We start from the raw sequence: 21340 nt of genomic DNA on the forward strand, positions 1-21340 counted from the left end.
AACTAAACTACATTGAGGATCACCTGAAATCTAGCTGAACAGAAGTTCTATAACAAAGGATATACAGGAGAAACCACCTCAAGCCTGGTAGTAGGGGCAGAGACACAGAATGAGATGGTCCTACATCCAAGTGTGGCGGTTAAAGATCACAAGGGCTATCTCAGCTGTAGAAGTACACCCTAAAGAGCAAGGGATCCCCAGCCCTCATCAGCCTCCCTACCCTAGGGTTCCAGTGCTGGGGACAGAAGTCCACATATCTTCTGGCTGTAAAAACCAGCAGAGACTGTGTCCAAATGAAACAGAGGGCAGCTGGAGTTTCAGGTGTTCCTCTTAAAGGGCCTGCACATAAACTTACTTGCTGATGGACTCATTCACTCTGAACTCCAGCCACTGGAGCAGCAGCTTGAAATGTGCCAGGGACATATATGCTCAGGAACTGAATTGGCTGGCTTCATTCAGAGCGAGGGTTGGAGGAGGAGCTTTCTCTCAGACAGAAGTGCTGACAGAAGCCATTGTTCCTTTGCTGAGCCCTCCTACAGGCACCATATCTGAGTCTCCATCAACCTAGCCAACCTAATTGATCCCTCTCTGGTGATTCCCTGAGACCTTGCCCTATCCAACTTGCAGGCCCACCCACGCCACTTTTAGTGGCTTTTCCATATAAATGGCCTGTCTTGGCTCATGTTATGGGATTTCCTAAAATCTCTCAAAAGTTCACCAATCCCTAACAAGCTGGCCTTGATGTGTCCTATACCTCTTGCTAAGCAGCCCCAAACCCAGCACTAGTGCCAGCCGGCCTCAGTTTGTAGCTTAGTCTCTCCCAGGCACTTCCAAGTCCAGCACAAATGGTAACCATTTGCAGATCATTTTGTAGCTCATACCATGAGGCTTCAGGCAGGACAAAGACAATGGCTGATTTGGGCCTGCACCAGAGCCCCTCACAAGAGGCCCTGAACCAACACATCCAGTGGCAAGCTTCAGACCACAGCAGAGAACCACCTATCCACCTCTACAAATGACACACCCAAAGGACAGACTCAGCAGTCACCAGAGCTTTGCTAAAGAAAATCCTACTCCATAAGGTTAGCCCCTGCACAACATCTCCTCCAATGTAGTCATGACTAGTTCTCACAACCAATCAACCCCGAGGGTCAATCCCTCCCATTGATGTGCCAACAATAATCAAGGCTCAACTACAACAGAAGGGCACACAGTCTACACAAGGGCACACCCGGAGCACCTAGTTCAAGTGACCAGGGAGACTGTGCTACTGGGCCTCATAAGACACCTCCTACAGAAGGCCACTCTACGAAGACTGGGAGATTTAGTAGCTCTACCTAAAACATAGAAACAAATGCAGGGCGGCAGCCAAAATGAGGAGACAAAGAAGAGTGTCTCACATGAAAGATCAGAACAAATCTCCAGAAAAAGAACTAAACGAAATGAATACAAGCGATCTACCAGATGCAGAGTTGAAAACATTGGTTATAAGAATGATCAATTAACTTAGGGGATGGAATTAAGAAGTACAAACTGGTAGTTACAGAATAGTCATGGGGATATAAAGTATAGCATAAGGAATACAGTCAATAATATTGTATTAACTATGTATGGTGTCAGATGGGTACTAGGTTTATCAGGGTGGTCACTTAGTATGTTGTGTAACTATCTAAACACTATGTTGTACACCCGAAACTAATATAATATTTCATGCCAACTGTAAAAAATAAAATTGCAATATAAAAACAAAATAAACTTAAAAATGCCTAGAAAGACAATCAAGTATCATTATGAGTCAGAAATATTGAAGGATCACAAAAGGTAGAACATAAATAAGATCTGATCAATGGAGAAATAAGACCATAAAAAATCATAGCTCTGAAACATTTGCAGAGAAGACTGGTGTGGACATAAGCTACCTATAGGGGAGTTTCATGCTGAGAGTCAATACTGGCAAGAAGTTGATACTCAGGGTGAATAACTAGAAAGCTAGATCTCTTTGTCTTCCTTTTATTAGGTTAAAGGGTCAGAAGTGGTAATATTGTCCACAGGACAAAGCATGTGGTAGGCAACAAGAGCTGAACAGAAGAGCAGTACTCCCATGTAGAGAAGTGGGGAGCCCACACAGCTAGAACACAAGCCACTGGTCCTGGCAACTCATTTTATTTCTCTTCTATAATCACCCAAGATAGGTGAATATGTGGGCAAGTAAGTCTTCTTAAATAAAAAATGAGCATGATACAAAGTGTCACTACTATTTAAGGAAAACTAGCGTAACAAGATGCACCAAATTCAATGAGCAGAAGAATTAACATCTAGTAAAAAGACTTAATAGAGCAAACAGAAAAAGAATTATATATACATAATATCTTTAGAGAGATACAACAAAACAATGTATCCTTGAAAAAGATGAAATACTTAAAAGCATAATGAACATGGCTGAAAAGTAAATTAATAAACTAGAATAGCAAATTGACTAATTTTTCCAAGCCATAATGAGACAGGACAGAGAAAAGAAAATATGAAGGAAAAGTCAAGAGATTTAAAGAACAGATTCAGATAAGAAGGTCCAAAATCTCCCTAATGGGAGTTGCAAGATTAAAAGGAGGAATAGAAAGAGGAGAAGTGGAAGCTGAAGAAAAGCAGGTGAAGGAAGAGAAGGAGGAGGGAGAAAATTCCAGAAAGGAAAAAATGTTTGAATCCCAAGATGTTAATAAGCTATCAGGTACTGAATGGAGCAAATAAGTAAAAAACTCATACCAGGATACATCCTGGTTAAATTCAGATCTCCAAGGATAAGAAAAAAAAAATCTTAAAAATGTTCAGAAAAAGGGGGAAAGGCAGTTTGTATACAAGGGAATAAGAGATTGCTTGGACTTTTACTAGGTAGCAGTGGTGTAAAAGATTGTGAAGGAAATTTATTTTGAACTTAAAACCTTGTACTCGGCCAAGCCAACAATCAAATGAGAAGCCAAATAAAAACATTTCAATATATGAAAAGAATCATGAGTTTAACTTCCATAGGCATTTTCTGTAATAACTGAGCATGCACCTCAACAAAAATAATGAAATAACTAAGGAAGAAGACAAGAGATGCCAGGAAAAATAGTGAGTAAAGGAATATAATTTGGCCCAAGTAGTTTTATATATGTGAGCAAAGGAATATAATTTGGCCCAAGTAGTTTTAATATAAAGAAACAGAAAAGAAAAATTAATGAATAAATATCAACCTGGAGAATGGGTATGTGGGAGAAAGAAAGTGAAACTGTATTGAATTCTCCTGTCTAGGAGAAGACTCTAGTTATTGAATAATGATATCTAAATTTCTAAATATATGTGTTAAATATTCAAAGAAGACCATTAAAAAGTAGTAGGGGAAAATTCTGTATACATCTTCCTAACAGTGAAAAGAAAAAAAAAAATGCAGAACAAACAATACTCAATCAAAAGTACTAAAGGTATGAAAGGAGAAATAATTAAAATAGAAAATAAGTGACCAACAGAAAATATGAATGTAAAATATAAAGATGGCCAAGATAAGTTTAAACACACAAGTAATTAAAATATTAGGTTCAACTCTATGGAATTGCTAATGATTAACTGTTTTTGACCTATAAAAACAATTTTATATGGTTCAAGTAACTGTTCATAATTTATATTCTTATTAAAATATAGAAGCTTCAACATTTCTTATAAAAATAAATCTATATGCTCCTTATAAGAGATGCATTTTCTGAAAATGATGAAGACTGAAAATAAATAAATGACTCTTGGCAAAAGATAAATGTATAAATATTATTATCAGGGAAAATAGAGTACAAGATAAGTGCATGATAAAAGGAAAAATCCACTGAGAACTATAGGGGCCATGGACTTTTAAATATCTGCCAGTTACATAGAAATACATTTAAAAAAAAGAAAAAGAAAAACCTAACAAATCCACAGTCTCAGTGGAAGGCATTAACGCACATTTCTCAGAAATTATAAGCTTGAGTAGGCAAAAATTAAGTAAGCCTAGAGGATTCAAATAGCATAATTAACAAATTTGTTGTAATGGACCTAAAAAAACAATATATAGTTTTTCACAGTACTCATGGAAAATTATAAGAAATTGCAATACAACTATCTAAGAAACTAACAACTAAGGAGAGACTTCATTAAGGTGATAACATCTGAAATTAATATGAAAATATCAATAGCTTTTCTATATGCCATCAATAACTAATTAGAATATGGGATAGGAAAAAAGACCACATTCAAATATCACCATAATAAAAAATAAAATTGTACCCAAGTAATGATTTTATGAGTAAATTATAAAAGAAAATGATAGAACTTTAGAATAAAGAAAATTATAAAATTTTATTTAAAAACATAAGAAATAAATAGAGAGACACATCATAGTTCTGAATGAGAAGACTAAATATTAAGATGTCAAGTTTTCCATAGTTGATCTATACCTATAAATTTAGTATGCACCCCGATGTTCATTGCAGCATTATTCACAGTGGCCAAGACATGGAAACAACTGAAGTGCCCTTTGACAGATGATTGGATAAAGAAGATGTAGTACACATTATACAATGGAATATTATTCAGCCATAAGAAAAGATAAAATATTATCATTTGCGACAACATGGATGGATCATGAGATTATCATGCTAAGCAAAATTAGTCAGACAGAAAAAGATGAGAACCATATGGTTTCACTTGTAGGTGTAATGTAAAACTGAGCGCAACAAATGAATAAGATAAACAAACAAAAACCCATAGACACAGACAACGGTTTAGTGGTTACAAGAGGGAAACGGGGTAGGGGAGATATATAAGGGTAAAGGAGGTCAAATACATGGTGATTGAGGAAGTGTAACTTTGGGTGGTGAACACACAATGCAGTATGTATATGGCATATTATTGAATTGTATACTTGCAATCTATATAATTTCATTAACCAGTTACCCCAATAAATATAATAATTTTTTTAAATTTAATGTTTTGCTAATTAAAATGGCAACAGTTTCTTTTCTTAAAATTCAATACCCAATAATTCTAAAGTGTACACAGGAAAAAATCTTTCAAAATTGCAAAAAACTTGTGTATTTACCTGAAAATTAGACAAATAGATCAATATTTCAAATCAGTGGACTAAAAAAAACTATTCAATTAATGATATTGAGACAATTTAAAAATCTCTTTTAAAAAGTCTTCCTATATCACACAGCAGATAGGAATAAGCTTCAGATTGATTTATGGATTAAATATGTAAATAAACACCCCAATCATAAAAATACTGAATGAAATTATAGGAAAGTTTCTTATAAATTTAAGATAAAAAATTCCTTCCTAAACATAATTGACTCCCCCTCCTCAAAGGAAAAAAATAACAACAAAAATAACAAAAACAACAACAAAGAAAACATAAAAGAAATGTTTGAAACATATGACTTAAAATTTAAAATGTATGTATGGCTAAATATAATAGAGAAAAAATTAAAAGCCAAGAAACAGAATTGGAAAAATATTTAAAATACATTTAACCTACAAATTATTGATATAAGTATATATAGAAAGCATTCTAAATCAGTAAGGAAAAAATTTAATAAAATTTTGGGCAAAGGATATGAATAGGCAGTTGAAGAGGAGCAAGTATAAATGATCAATAATCATATGAAAAGAAGCTCAACAGTTGAAAAATAAATACATTTTGAACATAGAACTGGTAGTATTTGTGGACAGATGTAAGAAAAGAGTCAGGGATGACTCTAAGTTTTTTGGCCAGAATATCTGGACTGATGGAGTTGCCATTTACTGAGATGGGAAAGACTAATCTCATTATTAATCAGGAAAATACAAGTTAAGATAAGAACAAAAATATATTTACCTATCAGATTGACAAAAATAAAAAAATATGTTGATAATATCAACGTATCAAGTGCTGTTAAGGAAATAAGCACTGTCAGGTACTGCTGACTAGAGTCTAGATAGGTAACCTTTTTTGAAAGGCAAATTTGCCAATCTCTCAGAATTTAAAATATACATTTCTTGGACTCAGAAATTTACTTCTAGGAATTATCCTCAAATAAATACATATGCTGCTCATTAAATAATTATTTGCAATAATAACAATGTGGGAATATAAAGAAATAATCATATATCTGTATTATGTAACACAATCATGCAATTATTAAAAGGAATGGGGTAGTCCTATACTGGTATGTAAATATCCAGGCATAAAGTTAGGTAAAAATAGCAAGTCACACAATATGTATGATATGATCTCATTTAAGTTAAGGAAAAGACAGAGTAAGTGCAAATGAACATATGTGTAATTAAGGGCACAAAAAGACAGAAAAGATGCACAAAAAGATTACTTTTACTCATTATTTCCAAAATAAAAAGGAAAAGAAAAAAAAGACATGACTTTGAGGATGGTCTCTTCATTAGGACTTGTTATATATTCCTCACATTGGCTTAGTACTAATTGGTATATGCATTAACGAAGCTCTACTGTAACAAAATCAATCAACCCCGCTTACTTCTGTAGATTCCTCTTTGCTAAGGGAAGCAGGGAGGTCTATATTATACAAGAAGAATTTAAAAAAATGATTTGACTAACTTTTTTTATGATACACCAGAAAATAGCTGTGCATGCATATGTGTATACATATATGTGTACATATGCATATATTTATTTAGATATTTGAATATTTATACTCAAATAAATGTTGACCTGAGTGTTTACTGTGGGGAGGTTGTGATCTGATTTTACTGATGGCCTTATTTTACATTATATTTCTAGAATTTGATTTTGGAATTATTTTCCCAACCTATGGCACATGCTCTTTGGCTAGATGCAATTGTGAAAAATATCCATCCCTTGTAAGGATGCATTTGCTTTTTAGAAGCAGCTCAAAGGTATTTGGAAGCGAGCCTAGTTGGGGAGATTGGATATTTCACTGGCCAGTGATTTCTGCTGCATTTAAAGCTATTGATTTCTTAGTGACATTTAAGTCAAGAAAGTGACGAAGTGAATTGTGCTGATACCTAAGGGAAGACCATTCCAGGAAGAGGGGAAAACAAGAAAAATCCCTGAGGCAGGTAAATGTGAGCAGTTCTTGGGAAAGAGGGAAGGAGTGCAGGGGTTTGAGGCACAGTGAGAGAGCCAAGAAGCAGAGGAGATGAAGGTAGATATGTAAGAAGGGGCTGAGTTCCACAGGGCCTTCGCTAGCTGGCTCTTACTCTGAGTGAGAAGAGAAGGCATTATAGGATTTTGCCTAGAGATGCCATGTGACCTAACTTAAGTTTTAAAGGAATCATGTTGGTTGGTAATTGAGAAGAGACTATGGGATTCAAAGGTGGAAGCAGGGTACATCTAGGCAAGAGAAGGTGGTTGTTTGGACAAAGCCATTAGCAGCAGAGGTGGTAAGAAACAGTTGAAAAATAAATACATTTTGAACATAGAACTGGTAGTATTTGTGGACAGATGTAAGAAAAGAATCAGGGATGACTCTAAGTTTTTTGGCCAGAATATCTGGACTGATGGAGTTGCCATTTACTGAGATGGGAAAGACTAAGAGGAATGAGTTTGGAGGGAAAACTCAAGTACACAGCTTTGGACATGTCAATCACGAGTGATTGCTGATGAATGGGATCCAGTGTATAGGTGGAAAGCTTGGCCTACATAGGAGACCAGACATCTACTCCATGGTCATGAGAGGTATGGAGAGGTGAGGAGTGTGAGCACAGGTGCAGATAAGTGGTGGCTGAAGAAGTATATGGAAGTTCTGACTTTTTTCTATTTCCTTGATGAAATAGGAAGCAACATTATTAGCGGAAAGTCGAGAAGTGTTGGAAGTTGGGAAGAAAAGGAGAAAGTATGAAATAGTCATCTAGAAGAACTGCTGATTAAATGTACTAAGGTAATGTGATGTGATTAGCAGAAGGCCATCTCAAGGCTAGCGATCCTAAATTTAAAGGGAGACCCATCAGTATGGTGGGTGAATCCAGTTGAAGGTGTATAAAGGTTCATGAAATTTAACCTGAATAGGAGAAGGAAAAAGCAGAATGGGGGAGTATGGGAGGATGAAAGAGCTTAAAATGGAGGAATCACGACCTCCAGGAACAGGGAGCAGAAAGAGCTTAAAATGAAGGAATCACGACCTCCAGGAACAGGGAGCAGTATTAATGAGGTGACTTTTGAAAAATACTTAAGGATAGGACCCAAACAGGGTTGGAATTTTCAGTCCTACCCCTCAACCTCCAGGGAGAGGGGCAGAAGTTTAAATCAATTGCCACTGGCCAAAGATTTAATCAATCATGACTATGTAATTAAACATTCATAAAACCTCAAAAGGGTGGGGTTCCTTTACACTGCTGGTGAGACTGCAAATTGGTACAGCCACTCCGGAAAACAGTATGGAGTTTCCTCAAAAAGCTAAGAATTGATCTATCATATGGTCTAGCAATCCCTCTACTGGGTATTTATTCCAAAGACTTGAAAACCCATATCCAAAAAGATATTTGCACACCGATGTTAATAGCAGCATTATTCACAGTGGCCAGGTCATGGAAGCAACCAAAGTGTCCTACAATAAATGATTGGCTAAAGAAGCTGTGGTACAAATATACAATGGAATATTACTCAGCCATAAGAAGAGACGAAATACTGCCATTTGCGACAATAAGGATGAACCTCGAGATAATCATACTAATCGAAATAAGCCAGACAGAAAAAGTCGAAAATAACATGATATCTCTTATGCATGGGATATAAACCTAAAAACAACAAATGAACAGGACAAATAAACAGAGACTCATGGTCATGGACAATAATCTAGTGGTTACCAGAGGGTAAGGGGGAGGTGACAGAAAGAAATCTAACTATGGGAGGTGAACACAGTGTAAACATATGTATGACTTACTGTTAAAGTATACAGCCGAAACTTATTGGATTTTGTTAACCAGTGTCACCATAAAAAATTAATTAATTAATTTTTGAAAAGGATAGGGTTCAAAAAACTTAATGGGTTAGTGAATACATGAAGGTGCCAGGAGAGTGGCATACTGGAGAGAGCATGGAAGCTCCATGCCCCATCCCACGTACCTTGCCCTATGCACCATTTCAATTTGGCTGTTCCCGAGTTATATACTTTTACAGTAAACTAGTGATCTAGAAAGTAAAACATTTCTATGAGTTCTGTGAGCTACTCTGGCAAATTAACCAAACCCAAGGAGGGGGTCTGGAACATTCTGATTTATAGCCAGTCAATCAAAAATACAGGTAACAATCGTGACTTGCAACTGGAGTCTGAAGTCCAAGGAAAGGATTATCAGAACCTTCAATCTATAGCCAGTCAGAGCACAAGTTAAGCTGGTGCCTGGCATCTGAAGCATGAGTGTGTGTGTGTGTGTGTGTGTGTGTGTGTGTGTGTGTGTGTTTTGGACAGGGGCCAAGGGAGGGTACGGTGTGTCAGTCTTGTAGAACCGAATCTTTAACCTGTTGAATCTGATTCTGTCTCTGGGTAGATAGTATCAGAATTGAGTTGAATTATTGGACACCCTACTAGTCCAAGAATTGCTTGTTGGTGTCAGGGTTCACCACCATATTGAAATTTAGTCTTAGAACACTATTTACACCTGAACACAGGTCATAACTGAACTTCATATTGAGAACCTCTAGAATAGCAATGCTTCTCACAATTTAACGTGTGGCCACATCACCTGAGGATCATGATAAACTAAAGATTCTGCTTCAGAAATTCTAGACTTGGCCTGAAATTCTGTATTTCTAATAAGCACTCATATGATAATGGTAAGAATCAACGTCTCGTCCTTGGACAAGCAGCACTGGCACCACCTGTGAGTTTGTTAGAGATGCAGAATCTCGGCCCCACCTCAAAACTATTAAAGGAGAATCTGCATGATCTCCAGACCATTTGTATGCACAGAAAAGTTTGAGACGCATTGCTCTAAAACACTGGTTTCCAACTTGGGTCATACATGAGAATCACCTGGGAAGCTTTTATAAACTCCACCAACTAAGATGCAGGATGAACCAATTAAATTAGAATACCTGTGGGTAAGGCCCAGGTATGAGTTGCTTTTAAAGCTTCTAAAGTGATTCCAATATGTAGACAAGACTGAGAAGCACTGTTCTAATATTATCATCCTCCAAGCTGCTGGCTAAAATGTTAAGTTCCCAGGGAAGCCCCAATGAAGCTTTCTGATATTGGACCCACCCAAGTCCAAACAGGAAGATCAGTGCTTAAACCATCTGTTTGCTTTGGACAAAACCATATCACACATCCAGTGGCCTTAGTGTGCCCCATCCTTCAAATTACTTGGAAGAAAGTCTCTGGGTGAATCTTGCTGTTGCATCAGATGTAAAATATAATGTAAAAGGGCAAGTTTTAATTCATGCAAATATCTGGAGTTGTGTCTTAAATTTTTCTACAGCTACAACTTGCTCAATTTGCTTTCTTTTATGTACGAGTAAAAATTTCTGGGGATGTGCCAGAAATGTCTGGGGTTTACTTGTAAGGGCACTGAGAACTATCTAGATCTAATGCGAATGTGAAATTGCAATTAAAATATTTTATAACAGGCTTGTGCTATCTGGAATGGGTCTTGCTGACCCCATTACCAAACCATAAGAACTGAGAAATGTGGCTTTGCATGTAGTTTTCAAAGCCTCTGATGATGTTTGACATCCATCTGATTATATTTACTGACATCCACCTCTGGGTTTTGCGAAGTTGGACCATTACATCATTAAGAAAGTAATTTATCTAGAAGTCTTTAATAAACTGTGATTCAGCTCTAAAGTTGCCTTAAAAAATATGTGACCCCAAAATTAAGATTTAAAAGGAGAATATAAGCAAAAATATTTAAACCTTATATCTGTATTGTCCTTTTCCTTGCCACTGTCTTCTGACTGTTAGTGGAATCTATGGGAGGTTCCAGGTGCCCCAGGCCTCTAGTGCTTTCAGTGCTCTCTTAGAGGGAGATTTTGATTTTTCTACTCTTTTTATTTAGTTTATAATAAGTGAATCAGAAATCAAGAGATTCCGAAAAAGAGGATAAGCACAACTTTCATGTTTTGGATTCAATTTCAGGGAATTTGGGCTAGAAATCAAAAAGGAAAAAAAAGCAAAAAGAGATTCTAAATTTGGGGCAACACTTAGGTTTGAATGGATAGTCTGGTATGACAGAAGTCTTCCCAGTGAGAGGGAAAATAGGAAAACTGGATTAATAAATGATATATTTGATTAAGAAAAAAGGAGTGAAGAGATGGACATGTTCATTAGTTTGACCGTAGCAATTATTTCACTATGTATATAAAAATAGGTCGTACACCTTGAATATATAAAATTTTGTCAAAAATAAGATAAAATTTTAAATGAATATAGAGTTAAAGAGAATAATCGTAAATAAGAATATCCATTTATGATATTTAAAAAACATAATCACTCTTGTCTACCACCACTTCATGAATGTGCTCTTTCGTGGTATCAACAATGGTTGGTTTGTCTTATGGGGCAATCTATTATGCATTCCCAGTGATCACCTTTTACAATAGAATAATGCTAATTTCTGCTAAAAAGAACTATGAGTTATTGAAAAGCAGCACATTCCATGTTTCCAGAAAAAGAATTCAAGATGTCCCTCAGATAGCTTAGTAATACAGAGCAAGGATATTCTCAGAAACATGGGGCTGGGTGCAGTATTAAGAGGATAAAAATCAGTCTGAAGATAGAGTGAAGTGAATGAGTCCCATAAAAATGTTTGCAGCTAATGCAGTTTATTAGAACTTGTTACTCAGAAAGCCTCTACATCTCTAAAGGGTGCCATGTAAAAGGAATATCTACTAAGGTGAGTCAATTGACTGATCTCCACTTCACAGAGATCAAACAGGAAGGACATAACTTATTTTATAGAGAAATAAAAGACACAGATTTATTAAATATAATGTCTCCCCCTGGGAGGTGGTTCCAGCAGTTCTTACAGCAGTAGTGACAGGTGTTGCAGTACAGGCCGTGAGCTGAGAGTGTTGGAGGCTGACAGCTCAATGAAGGTTGCTGCCCGGCTCAAGACCACATTCCCCTCTGGTGGCAGCCCTTATCTATCATCATTGAAGGATCAACTCCCTTGCCTTAGTTCTTCTGAAGGGTACCTAATCTAGAGAATTCCCTCAGTGGGATCCACCGTTGCCTTTGCTATAACTGTATTGTAATTCACCTACCCCATCTTGATCCCAGAAGCACACTTCAATAATCTTCCTGCCCTCAACCCTCCATCTTAGAGTCCACATTGTTGAGAACCAACTTGCATATATATCAATATATTTGCTTGAAATGTAAGACATGCTTTAGAAAAAAACAAAATGACTAGCCTCCTTGGGTTGATAGAGCAAAAATATTGAAACGGCTTAGAAAATAGATGTCAGATCTGAAGCCTAAGCCAGCCATGACATGCCACACTTGACAAATTTATATTTGACTCACCCTTTGCTCCAACAGATATTCTGGAATGGGCTGATTTATGATGCATGCTACTTACACTTGAGGTGCAGGCAGATTGGATATAAGAGCTTCTAGCAAAACAAGCTGGTGTCAAGGAGGAGCTATGGAGATCCTTGTGAGCATGCCCAAGAGGAACTCGATTTCTCCTCCCAATTTCCCAGTTTCATTATCATCTCTGCTAGGACTGGGAAACTTGTACAACTGCTTCTAAAGCCTTTACCATTCAAAAAACTTTATATCCTCAAAACTGTGTTCGTAGCCATCTTTTTGCCAAAATAAGACCATTTCATTGTGATAGGTATGCCACTATCATCTTCCTATCTGATCAAAGTAGAAATTAGGGATTGCTCTGGTTTCCTCCCTCTTATATTCTATACACTCAGCCACCAAGACTTGTTGATTCCACCTCCCAAATATCTTTAAAATTAATTCCCTTTTCTTCATTTCATCTATTTCTTTTCCAGTTCAAGCCCAAATGACCTCTTTCTCAAACTATTATACAGCTTTTCTATTGCCATTTTGCTTCTAGTCTAGAATTGGAATTCCATCTCTAACATCTATTATTTTTTGTTCTCTTCTCACCCTTTCTATTTTTTTTCTCTGACCTTCCTTGGGAGATCTCACCTACTTCTGTGGCATTGATTAATGTTAATCTGCTTAAGATATACTGAAGATGTCACAATGTCCAAGACTTTTCTCCAGAGGTCTTTAATTTGTCCATCTTTGTAATTCCTCATCAAACCGATCATGCCTATCTTCTTAAACATCTCTTGATCTTATCGCTTATCACCATCCCTGTTATCATTACCTTGGTTTCAGTCCAGGTTCTGATCAAGATTTTTTTTAACCTGAAGTTCTGCATCAGCCTCCTAACTGGTTTCTCCTGCAATCTTTTTTTCAAAAGGCAGTGAACATGATCTTTCTAATCTGTAAATCTGCATTCCTCTGCCTGAAATCCTTCAATGCCTCCTCATTATTCTTATAATAAATATCGATGGCTTATAAAAAACCATTATAGTCTGGCCCCTACTTGCCTCTCAAACAATCCTCCCCACATACTCCCACTCTCACTCACAATACTCCAGTCATTGGAACTCCCTGATTCCTTGAATGTACAATGCTTTCTCTTACCTCTGAGCCATTTCTCACCATGTTTCTTCTGCCTAAAGATTCCTTAAGTCCCATCTTGCCCCACTCTTTGCCTTACTACTTACTCTTCAGACTTCAGATCTCAATTTAACTTTCTCCTCCTCTCAAAAGCTTTCAGTGAAAACCAAGTTCAGTTTCGACGTTTCTCTTCTTCACTTCCTTGATGTGCTCTAATTATCTCAATGATATGTCTTATCAAATTCAATTGCAATTGCTTTTTTTTTTTGGTTAGCTCCCTGTAGGCAAGAACTATATCTGCTTTTGTTATTTTAATATCTCTAGATTAGAGATACAAAATACATGCTTAAAAAATTTTGACTTGTTTAATGAATTAATGAATGCCTTGGTTCAAGCAGTAACCTCCTCTAAGAATGTTTTCCTTTGCACCCTTGCTCGCTAGGCAAATTCTGCTCACCATTCAAGACCCAGCACCGTAACTTCCTGACTTTCTAAGAGAATCACAGGACACAGATTCCAGTTTCCCACATTACCTTTCTCCCCATGATCACTTTTTTTTTTTTCATATATTTTGCTCACAAGTCTGTTTTTGCAAACCAAACTTCAAATTCTCTAATGGTAGAAACTGTCTTTTCTTCTGTGTATATTAGCACCTATTACTCAGTATAAAGCATGTGCTTAAATACTTGCTAAATAAGAGGAGAGATGTAATAATAAAACTTGGCCTGATTTTTTCCTGAACATGATACACTTGACTTAATGCATTTCTAAAAAAAAATGTTCTACATGATTTGTTCATGGATGAACTACTGTCATAAGTGTTTATCTTATCATGGATACTGATTGCTACGTTATAGGATTTGAGGTTCTTTAATTACATTGAAATTCATGCCTCATCTATCTTCTTTGCTTAGATGTGTTTAAAACTTCATCATGTCAATGATTCATGCCCACACTCATAGTACTCCAAAGCAATTTTTAGAAAAAAGAGATTCATGGCATCATAAATCATTTGAACCAGTTTGGAAAACATGTTAACAAAATGCAGGCTCTTTGCATACCTCTGAATATTTCTCAGGTTATTCTCTTAGCTCTATGCGAAAAGGGGATGATGTAGACTCTTACAGTTTAATTATTGAAAGTATCAAGATCAGTGCTTCTAAATCGAAGGTGATTTTGTAGTCCATGAGATATTTGGTAATGTCTGGAGGCATTTTCAATTGTCACAAATGTGTGGGAGAGTGCTAATGGTATCTAGCGGGTAGAGGCCAGAAATGCTGTTAAAAATTCTATGATGCACAGGGCAGCCTCCCATACCAAAGAGTTATCCAGTCCAAAATATCGATAGTACCAAAGCTGAAAAGCCCTGATCTAGATGAAATAAAAATTGCACATTTCATTCAGACATACTTTTCTATTCCAGGATAAAACATAAATGATACTTACCTTACAAGTAGAAGGACAGAGTGCAGTCCCATTCATGTGCCTTGCTCTTATATTATGATTTTTTAAATCTTTAAAATAGTATTTTAATCTTTTTCATGGGGTTGTTATAAAAATTAAGTATGGTAATGTATGAGAAAAGCTTTAGTTCAGTATTGAGAAATAGTAGTTACTCAGTAAATATTCATAAACAACAAGTCCATGAACACACAGGGGAGGGGACCTAGGGAGTGGAGATGAATAGAATTTACCCTGAGTATTTTCTGAGCTCCTCACTCTTTTTAGAATCCATACGTGCATCAACACTTATGAAAAAGAGCACTTTAGAAAAGAATAGCATTGACAAAGATCCAGGAAGATGCACATACGTACTTTTTGTTCTTCTCGCTCTACGGCTGCGTTGCATTTTTCTATTCCCCGGCTTCTCAAAAAGTCTCTGAGATAGCCAAATAGAGTTCCAATTCCATATCCCATATAAGTGAAGACCAGAACGTGAAGAGGTGCTTCCTCAAAGGATTCAACAATTGGCTTATTGTAAAAATGTGGCTTCCCATTTTGCTGAGAACACAAAAGAAAATCAAAGATTAGCACTCTCCAATTGCAATAAAGTATGATATTTAAAATTTTGGACTTTCAACCTTTTAGATTTCAAAGAACATATTTAAGATTGTAAAAGCTACTTGAAGAAAATTGGAAATTGATCACTGAAGAGGGTAATCAGAAATGTAAATTTATTTTACAAGCCCCTGATAAAATAATTGACTCAAGTAAAAATTCTCAACAGGTTCTAAGTCCATTAAGTAAAAAACTAATGAGGAATGGGATTTTTGCAAGATGCCAAAATATCACTCAGGTTACTACCTAGTCACAAACCTGAGGTTACTACCTTAACCAGGTGATCAAATTTTATCATAAATGTTGGAAAAACAAGCCACTCTATGCTCTTATCATGATGAAACAGTCAATATACTGATGAAACATTTAAGTTGAATTTAGTTAAGTTTTTATATCTCACTTCCATTTTACAAGAAATAACAGGATAAAAGAACAGGTAAATCACTTCATGAGGAAACAATAAAATAATCCACAATATGTAATATTCTGAATGACAACTGGCTTGATTTTTAAAAGTGAAAATAAATAAATAGGACTACATCAAACTAAAAGTTTCTGCACAGCAGAAGAAATGATCAACAAAATGTAAAAGCAACTTGTGAATGGGAGAAAACATTTGCAAACCATATATCTGGTAAGGGATTAATATCCAAACCATAAAAGAAACTCATACAAGTAAAAAAAAAAAAAAATAACCCAATTGAAAAAAGAGCAAAGGACCTAAACAGATAGACATTTTCCCAAAGAAGACATAAAAATGGCCAACAGGTATATGAAAAGGTGCTCAACATTACTAACTATCAGGGAAATGCAAATCAAAATTGCATTGAATAATGTAATTGTGAATAATGAGATATCACTTCACACCTATTGGGGTGGCTGTCATCAAAAACCAAGAGATAGCAAGAGTGTAGAGAAAAGGGAACCCTAGTACACAATTGGTGGGACTATAAAATTGGTACAACCATTATGGAAAATAGTATGAAGTTTCCTCAAAAAATTAAGAAATAGAAATTCTATATGTATATCCATAGGACATTAAATCCATAGTATATATCCATAGGACATTAAATAAGTATCTTGAAGGATATCTTCACTCCTATGTTTAGTGCAGCATTATTCACAATAGCCAAGATATAGAAACCATCTAAATGTCATTTAATGCATGAATGAATAAAGAAAATGTTATGCACACACAAGAATATTATTCAGCCATAAAGAAGAAGGAAATCCTGCCATTTGCTACAACATGGATGAACCCGTAGGACATTATGCTAAACGAATTAAGCCAGACACAGGACAAATACTGTATGATCTCACTTATATGTGGAATTGAAAAAAAGCTGAATTCAGAAGCAGAGAATGGAATGGTGATAGGGAAATGGTGAGGCGTTGGTCAAAAAGTACAAAACTACAGTAATAAGATGAATAAGTTTTGGGTATCTATGTACAGTGTGGTGACTGTAGTTAATACTGTACAGTATAGAAATTTGCTAAAACAGTAGATCTAAAGTTTTCTCACCACACACACAATTTTTAACTAGGTAAAGTGATGGATATGTTCATTAGTTTGATTGTGGTAATAATTTCACTACATATATTTAGGTCAAAATATACATTGTACACTTCAAACATACAATTTTATTTGTCAATTATACTTGTGTTAAGCAGGAAAAAAAGATAAGAGTGGAGGAGGAGACTTAAAAGACACAATCAAATGCAGTGTGTGTTCTTTCATTGAAACTTTTGTTTTTGTTAAAAAAAAAACTGGTAAAATACATATTTTGAACCATTGTGGAAATCCAAATGTGGACTGGAAATATATCTTAGTAAGGATTTATAAATTTTGTTAGAAGTGACAGTATTAAAGTTACATGGGAGAATGTTTTAATCTCTGTAGATGCATACCGAACTATTAAGGGGGATGGTAAAGCATTATGACAACGACAATTTTCTTTCAAATGGTCCATCAAAAGTAAAATATATACATGAAACAATTCTGGAAAAATGTTATTAACTGTTACATCTAGATGGATATTATAGATATTTGTTAAATAATTTTTCACTTTTTTTGAAATTTTTTATAATAAAATACTAAAGTATTTTCCTCTTTTATTTTAGATGGCAACATTCCAGGGGAAAATAGACTTTTAGTACCAAACCATTCTAATTCCTGTTTAATTAATTTGTACATAGTAGCTCAATCAGTGTTGGCTCAATGGATTAGTGAATAAGCTATTCCTAATGCTACTGCTTAAGTTTTAGCTTTTAATAAGTATTTATACCTTAATTCATTATTTCATTTAACAACATTTCTTATGGATTATCTCAACTGGGAAATGGGGAATCTATTTTTACTGTTTAGAACATATAACTTTTAGTGATTTACAGGAAATTGAAATTGGCAAATGTCTACTGATATTTAATGTATTATCTTATGCATATATTTAGAATGCCATGTTATGTAAAATTATGTTAACAGAAATGCTGGTTTTCTCACTAACATAGTCTTTGTCAACACAAGCATCATTTTATTCCACCACTGCAGTTTCCTCCACATTGTTTGAGATGAAGTATTTTTAGAACCTCTATGACTTAGTCACCAAGCCACAAACTATATGACCATCAAAAATAAAACTACGTGGTAGATGAATATTTTTGATGTTGATATTACTTGTTTTTAAAACAATTTTTAAAAAGCCTTTTTACAATGACATCTAACACTTGAATTATTAAGTCAAAACCCCACAAATTATTATTAATCTTATTAAAATTTCATGCTTCCTTATTTATCCATTATTTATTATTTATTATTTACCCATTATATCTAGCTAGACACCCCAAACTAGCATTGATGAATGTTGCTCTTTTCTAACATGTTGTCCCCAAACACTATGTGGTGTTCTGAAATAATAAAAATGAGAAAGCATTGCTTAATATGAGGTCTTAAAGAAAAGATGAAAGAAGGATTATAACAAATGCATCACGTTTGGGAACATAGGGCATTTACTGAGTGCCTACAATGAACCAGCAATGAGCTAGGTTCTAGGGCTTGAAAGAGTACTAAGACAGACCTGGTTCCTGCTCCTTACTTCTTGACCTCCCTCTCACTATGTCCTCCCTCTCACTATGTCCTCCCTCTCACTATGTCCTTCCACCAGTCCTATGGGGCTGATGGATGGCTGATCTTACTATTCTAGTACCAACCTTTGGCTCCCCTCTTTGGCTCTGTTCTACACTTGACCTTTGGATTGCATCTGTCTCTAGCATTCCAGGTGATATCTACCTCCTGGTTTCTTCCATATCATGAAGATACACAATTGTCTTCCTTCCTTCCTGGATTTGTCCCAATTTTAGCAAAAGGGATACAGATTCTCATGAAGGAAGATTTGATGAAATTTTGTGATTCGTTAGGTATGATGTAAAGGAAGAAGAAAATAAAAAGTATCTTCAAAAGCATTATAATATTGTTTGTAAGAAACAGGAAATTAGGAGGGCTGCTTATGCAGAGGAAGACAGTGAGTATGTATGGGACATGCCTAAGTTGGAGGTGATAATTGTTCATAGAAGTGGGACTCTTTGCCAGGCAGTTAGGAATGCACGAAAAAAAGAAAGGCACTGGTTGAAGTAGAAGATCTGGGAGTTCGTTACTATGAGGCAAAGTTTAAGCCATGGTTAAAGGTGAATGTGAAAAAGGACAAATTATAAAAAGAGAAGAGCAGTGGGCTTGGGACAGGATTTGGGGACCCATTGCTTTTAAGGTCACCACAGAGGAAGACACATGAGTGAAGGGGACACAATGTGGGTGACTTCAGGAACTCGATTTAGCCTGCTCACAAATTAATTCCTTAGAGTGACTTAGAGCAGAGGTCCCCAACCTGTAGGCTGTGAACCAGTACTTGTTTGTGGCCAGTTAGGAACTGGGCCACACAGCAGCAGGTGAGCAGTAGGCGAGCAAGAGAAGCTTCATCTGTTTTTGCAGCTGCTCCCCAGCGCTAGCGTCACTGCCTCAGCCCCACCTCAGATCATCAGGCATTAGATTCTCATAGGAACACTGGTCTCTGATGTCAAAAAGGTTGGGGACTGATGACTTAGAGGATGGCTGAGCTATGTGGGCACATGTGAAGACATAAACTACCAGGACATTCAAAGTTATCCTGTGAGGATCAGTAGATTTTCCCTTTTTCTTTCCCTGGCCCCACATCCATTTCTGAGCTCCATATGTGGCCAAAACAAGCAGAGCATTTCTGCTTAACTTGTCTCTGAGGCAAACCTGCACTGTACATAATAGAATGTCTACCTAGATGCAAATAAAACCTTCAGTTGAGTGCACAGTTTGGGCTTGTGAAACGTGTGTGTGTGTGTGTGTGTGTGTGTGTGTGTGTGTGTGTGTGTGTGTGTGATTTGTTCTCTAAAATAGTTAAAACACAGAGAAATTTCAACAATGTCCATTAGCCCAAACCAATATCTACTTTACTCTTTCTCTTATAATTTTATTTTCAATTTAATTTAATGTAATGTTATTTGGCAGAGAGAAAATGAGATACCTTTATGAAGAACAAAGTTATCTGGAACTACACAGGTCTTTCTAAATTAGATGGAAAGTGACTCATTTACTACATTTTTTTATTTAAAATTGAAATCAGTCACACCTCATGAGTAGGGTTTTTAACTGAGGTTAGAAAGTTATTTTGAAATATGAGCATTTGCCCTATCAAAGTAAATGAAGTATAAAATTTTGTTTAATAAGTTCTCTGACTAAGGCTGACACAGCATGGTAAGCTGTAATATGCTTTCCTTGTTCTACTTTTTCTTTCACAGCCTTGAAAATGAATAGATCCTGAATCATCTTTTCCAGATTGCCTGATCATTTGGGACACAGTGACAGCCTGGGGCTCGTTTACTTCCTGTATTCCTGTCACATCTGGAAATAAATAAGATGTTGAGCATGCTGGTAAGATCCACTTTTACAGACAATTACTCTTCTGTTTAAATTAACAGGTCTTTTACTGGATGCCATTTTGCACTGTCCTAGGATAATATTAAGGGGCATATGAAATCAATAAATATGGTCCCTTTCTCTCAGAATCAGTAGGATAATGGTGTGTGGGGTATGGGAGGGAAATTAGTGTAAATGACCATAACACAGAGTAAAAAGTAAATGTCATAAGGGTGACACAAATGAAGGGAACATATCACATTAGGTGATCAGTCCTGGCTTCCTGACAAATGTTTGAGAGAGTCTTGATGGTACATAGAACATAAAGTTGGAGAGCGTTTGCACAGGAGTGAGACTGCCTGGGTTCAAATACAAGCACTTTCATTTGCTAACTATATGACCTTGCCCTGAAATGCCTCAAGTATAAATGGAGCTAATATGGGTCGTTTTGAAAATTAATTTGGATACTATATGCAAAGAACCTGTGACAGAGTAAGCACTTATTAAATGTCATAATTTGAATTAAATCTGAATAGAGATGATGAATGAAACTGTTAGAATGGATGGTGCTGCTTTTAAAGAAATATTAGGAAAAGAAGAGAAAAAATGTGTATAGGGCCTTGGCCAATTCTTACACATAGGAAGATATGAGAGAATGGGGTCCACTAGGAGATAGCAAGTATGAAGGGAAGAAGAAATTGGAGGTTAAAGAGGA

At 36.0% G+C, this 21340-nt stretch overlaps 1 protein-coding gene across 1 annotated transcript in view; it reads right to left on the bottom strand.

The window, feature by feature from the left end:
* Positions 1-21340, bottom strand: part of SPTLC3 (serine palmitoyltransferase long chain base subunit 3) — a 148947-nt gene that overhangs the window by 105592 nt on the left and 22015 nt on the right. The window contains exon 2 of the mRNA XM_006921585.2: positions 15444-15629. Within this exon, the coding sequence (XP_006921647.1) occupies positions 15444-15629 (186 nt within the window). The remainder of the gene's footprint in view (positions 1-15443; positions 15630-21340) is intronic.

Source organism: Pteropus alecto, unplaced genomic scaffold (assembly GCF_000325575.1).
Source record: "Pteropus alecto unplaced genomic scaffold, ASM32557v1 scaffold45, whole genome shotgun sequence".
Taxonomy (NCBI): Eukaryota; Metazoa; Chordata; class Mammalia; order Chiroptera; family Pteropodidae; genus Pteropus; species Pteropus alecto.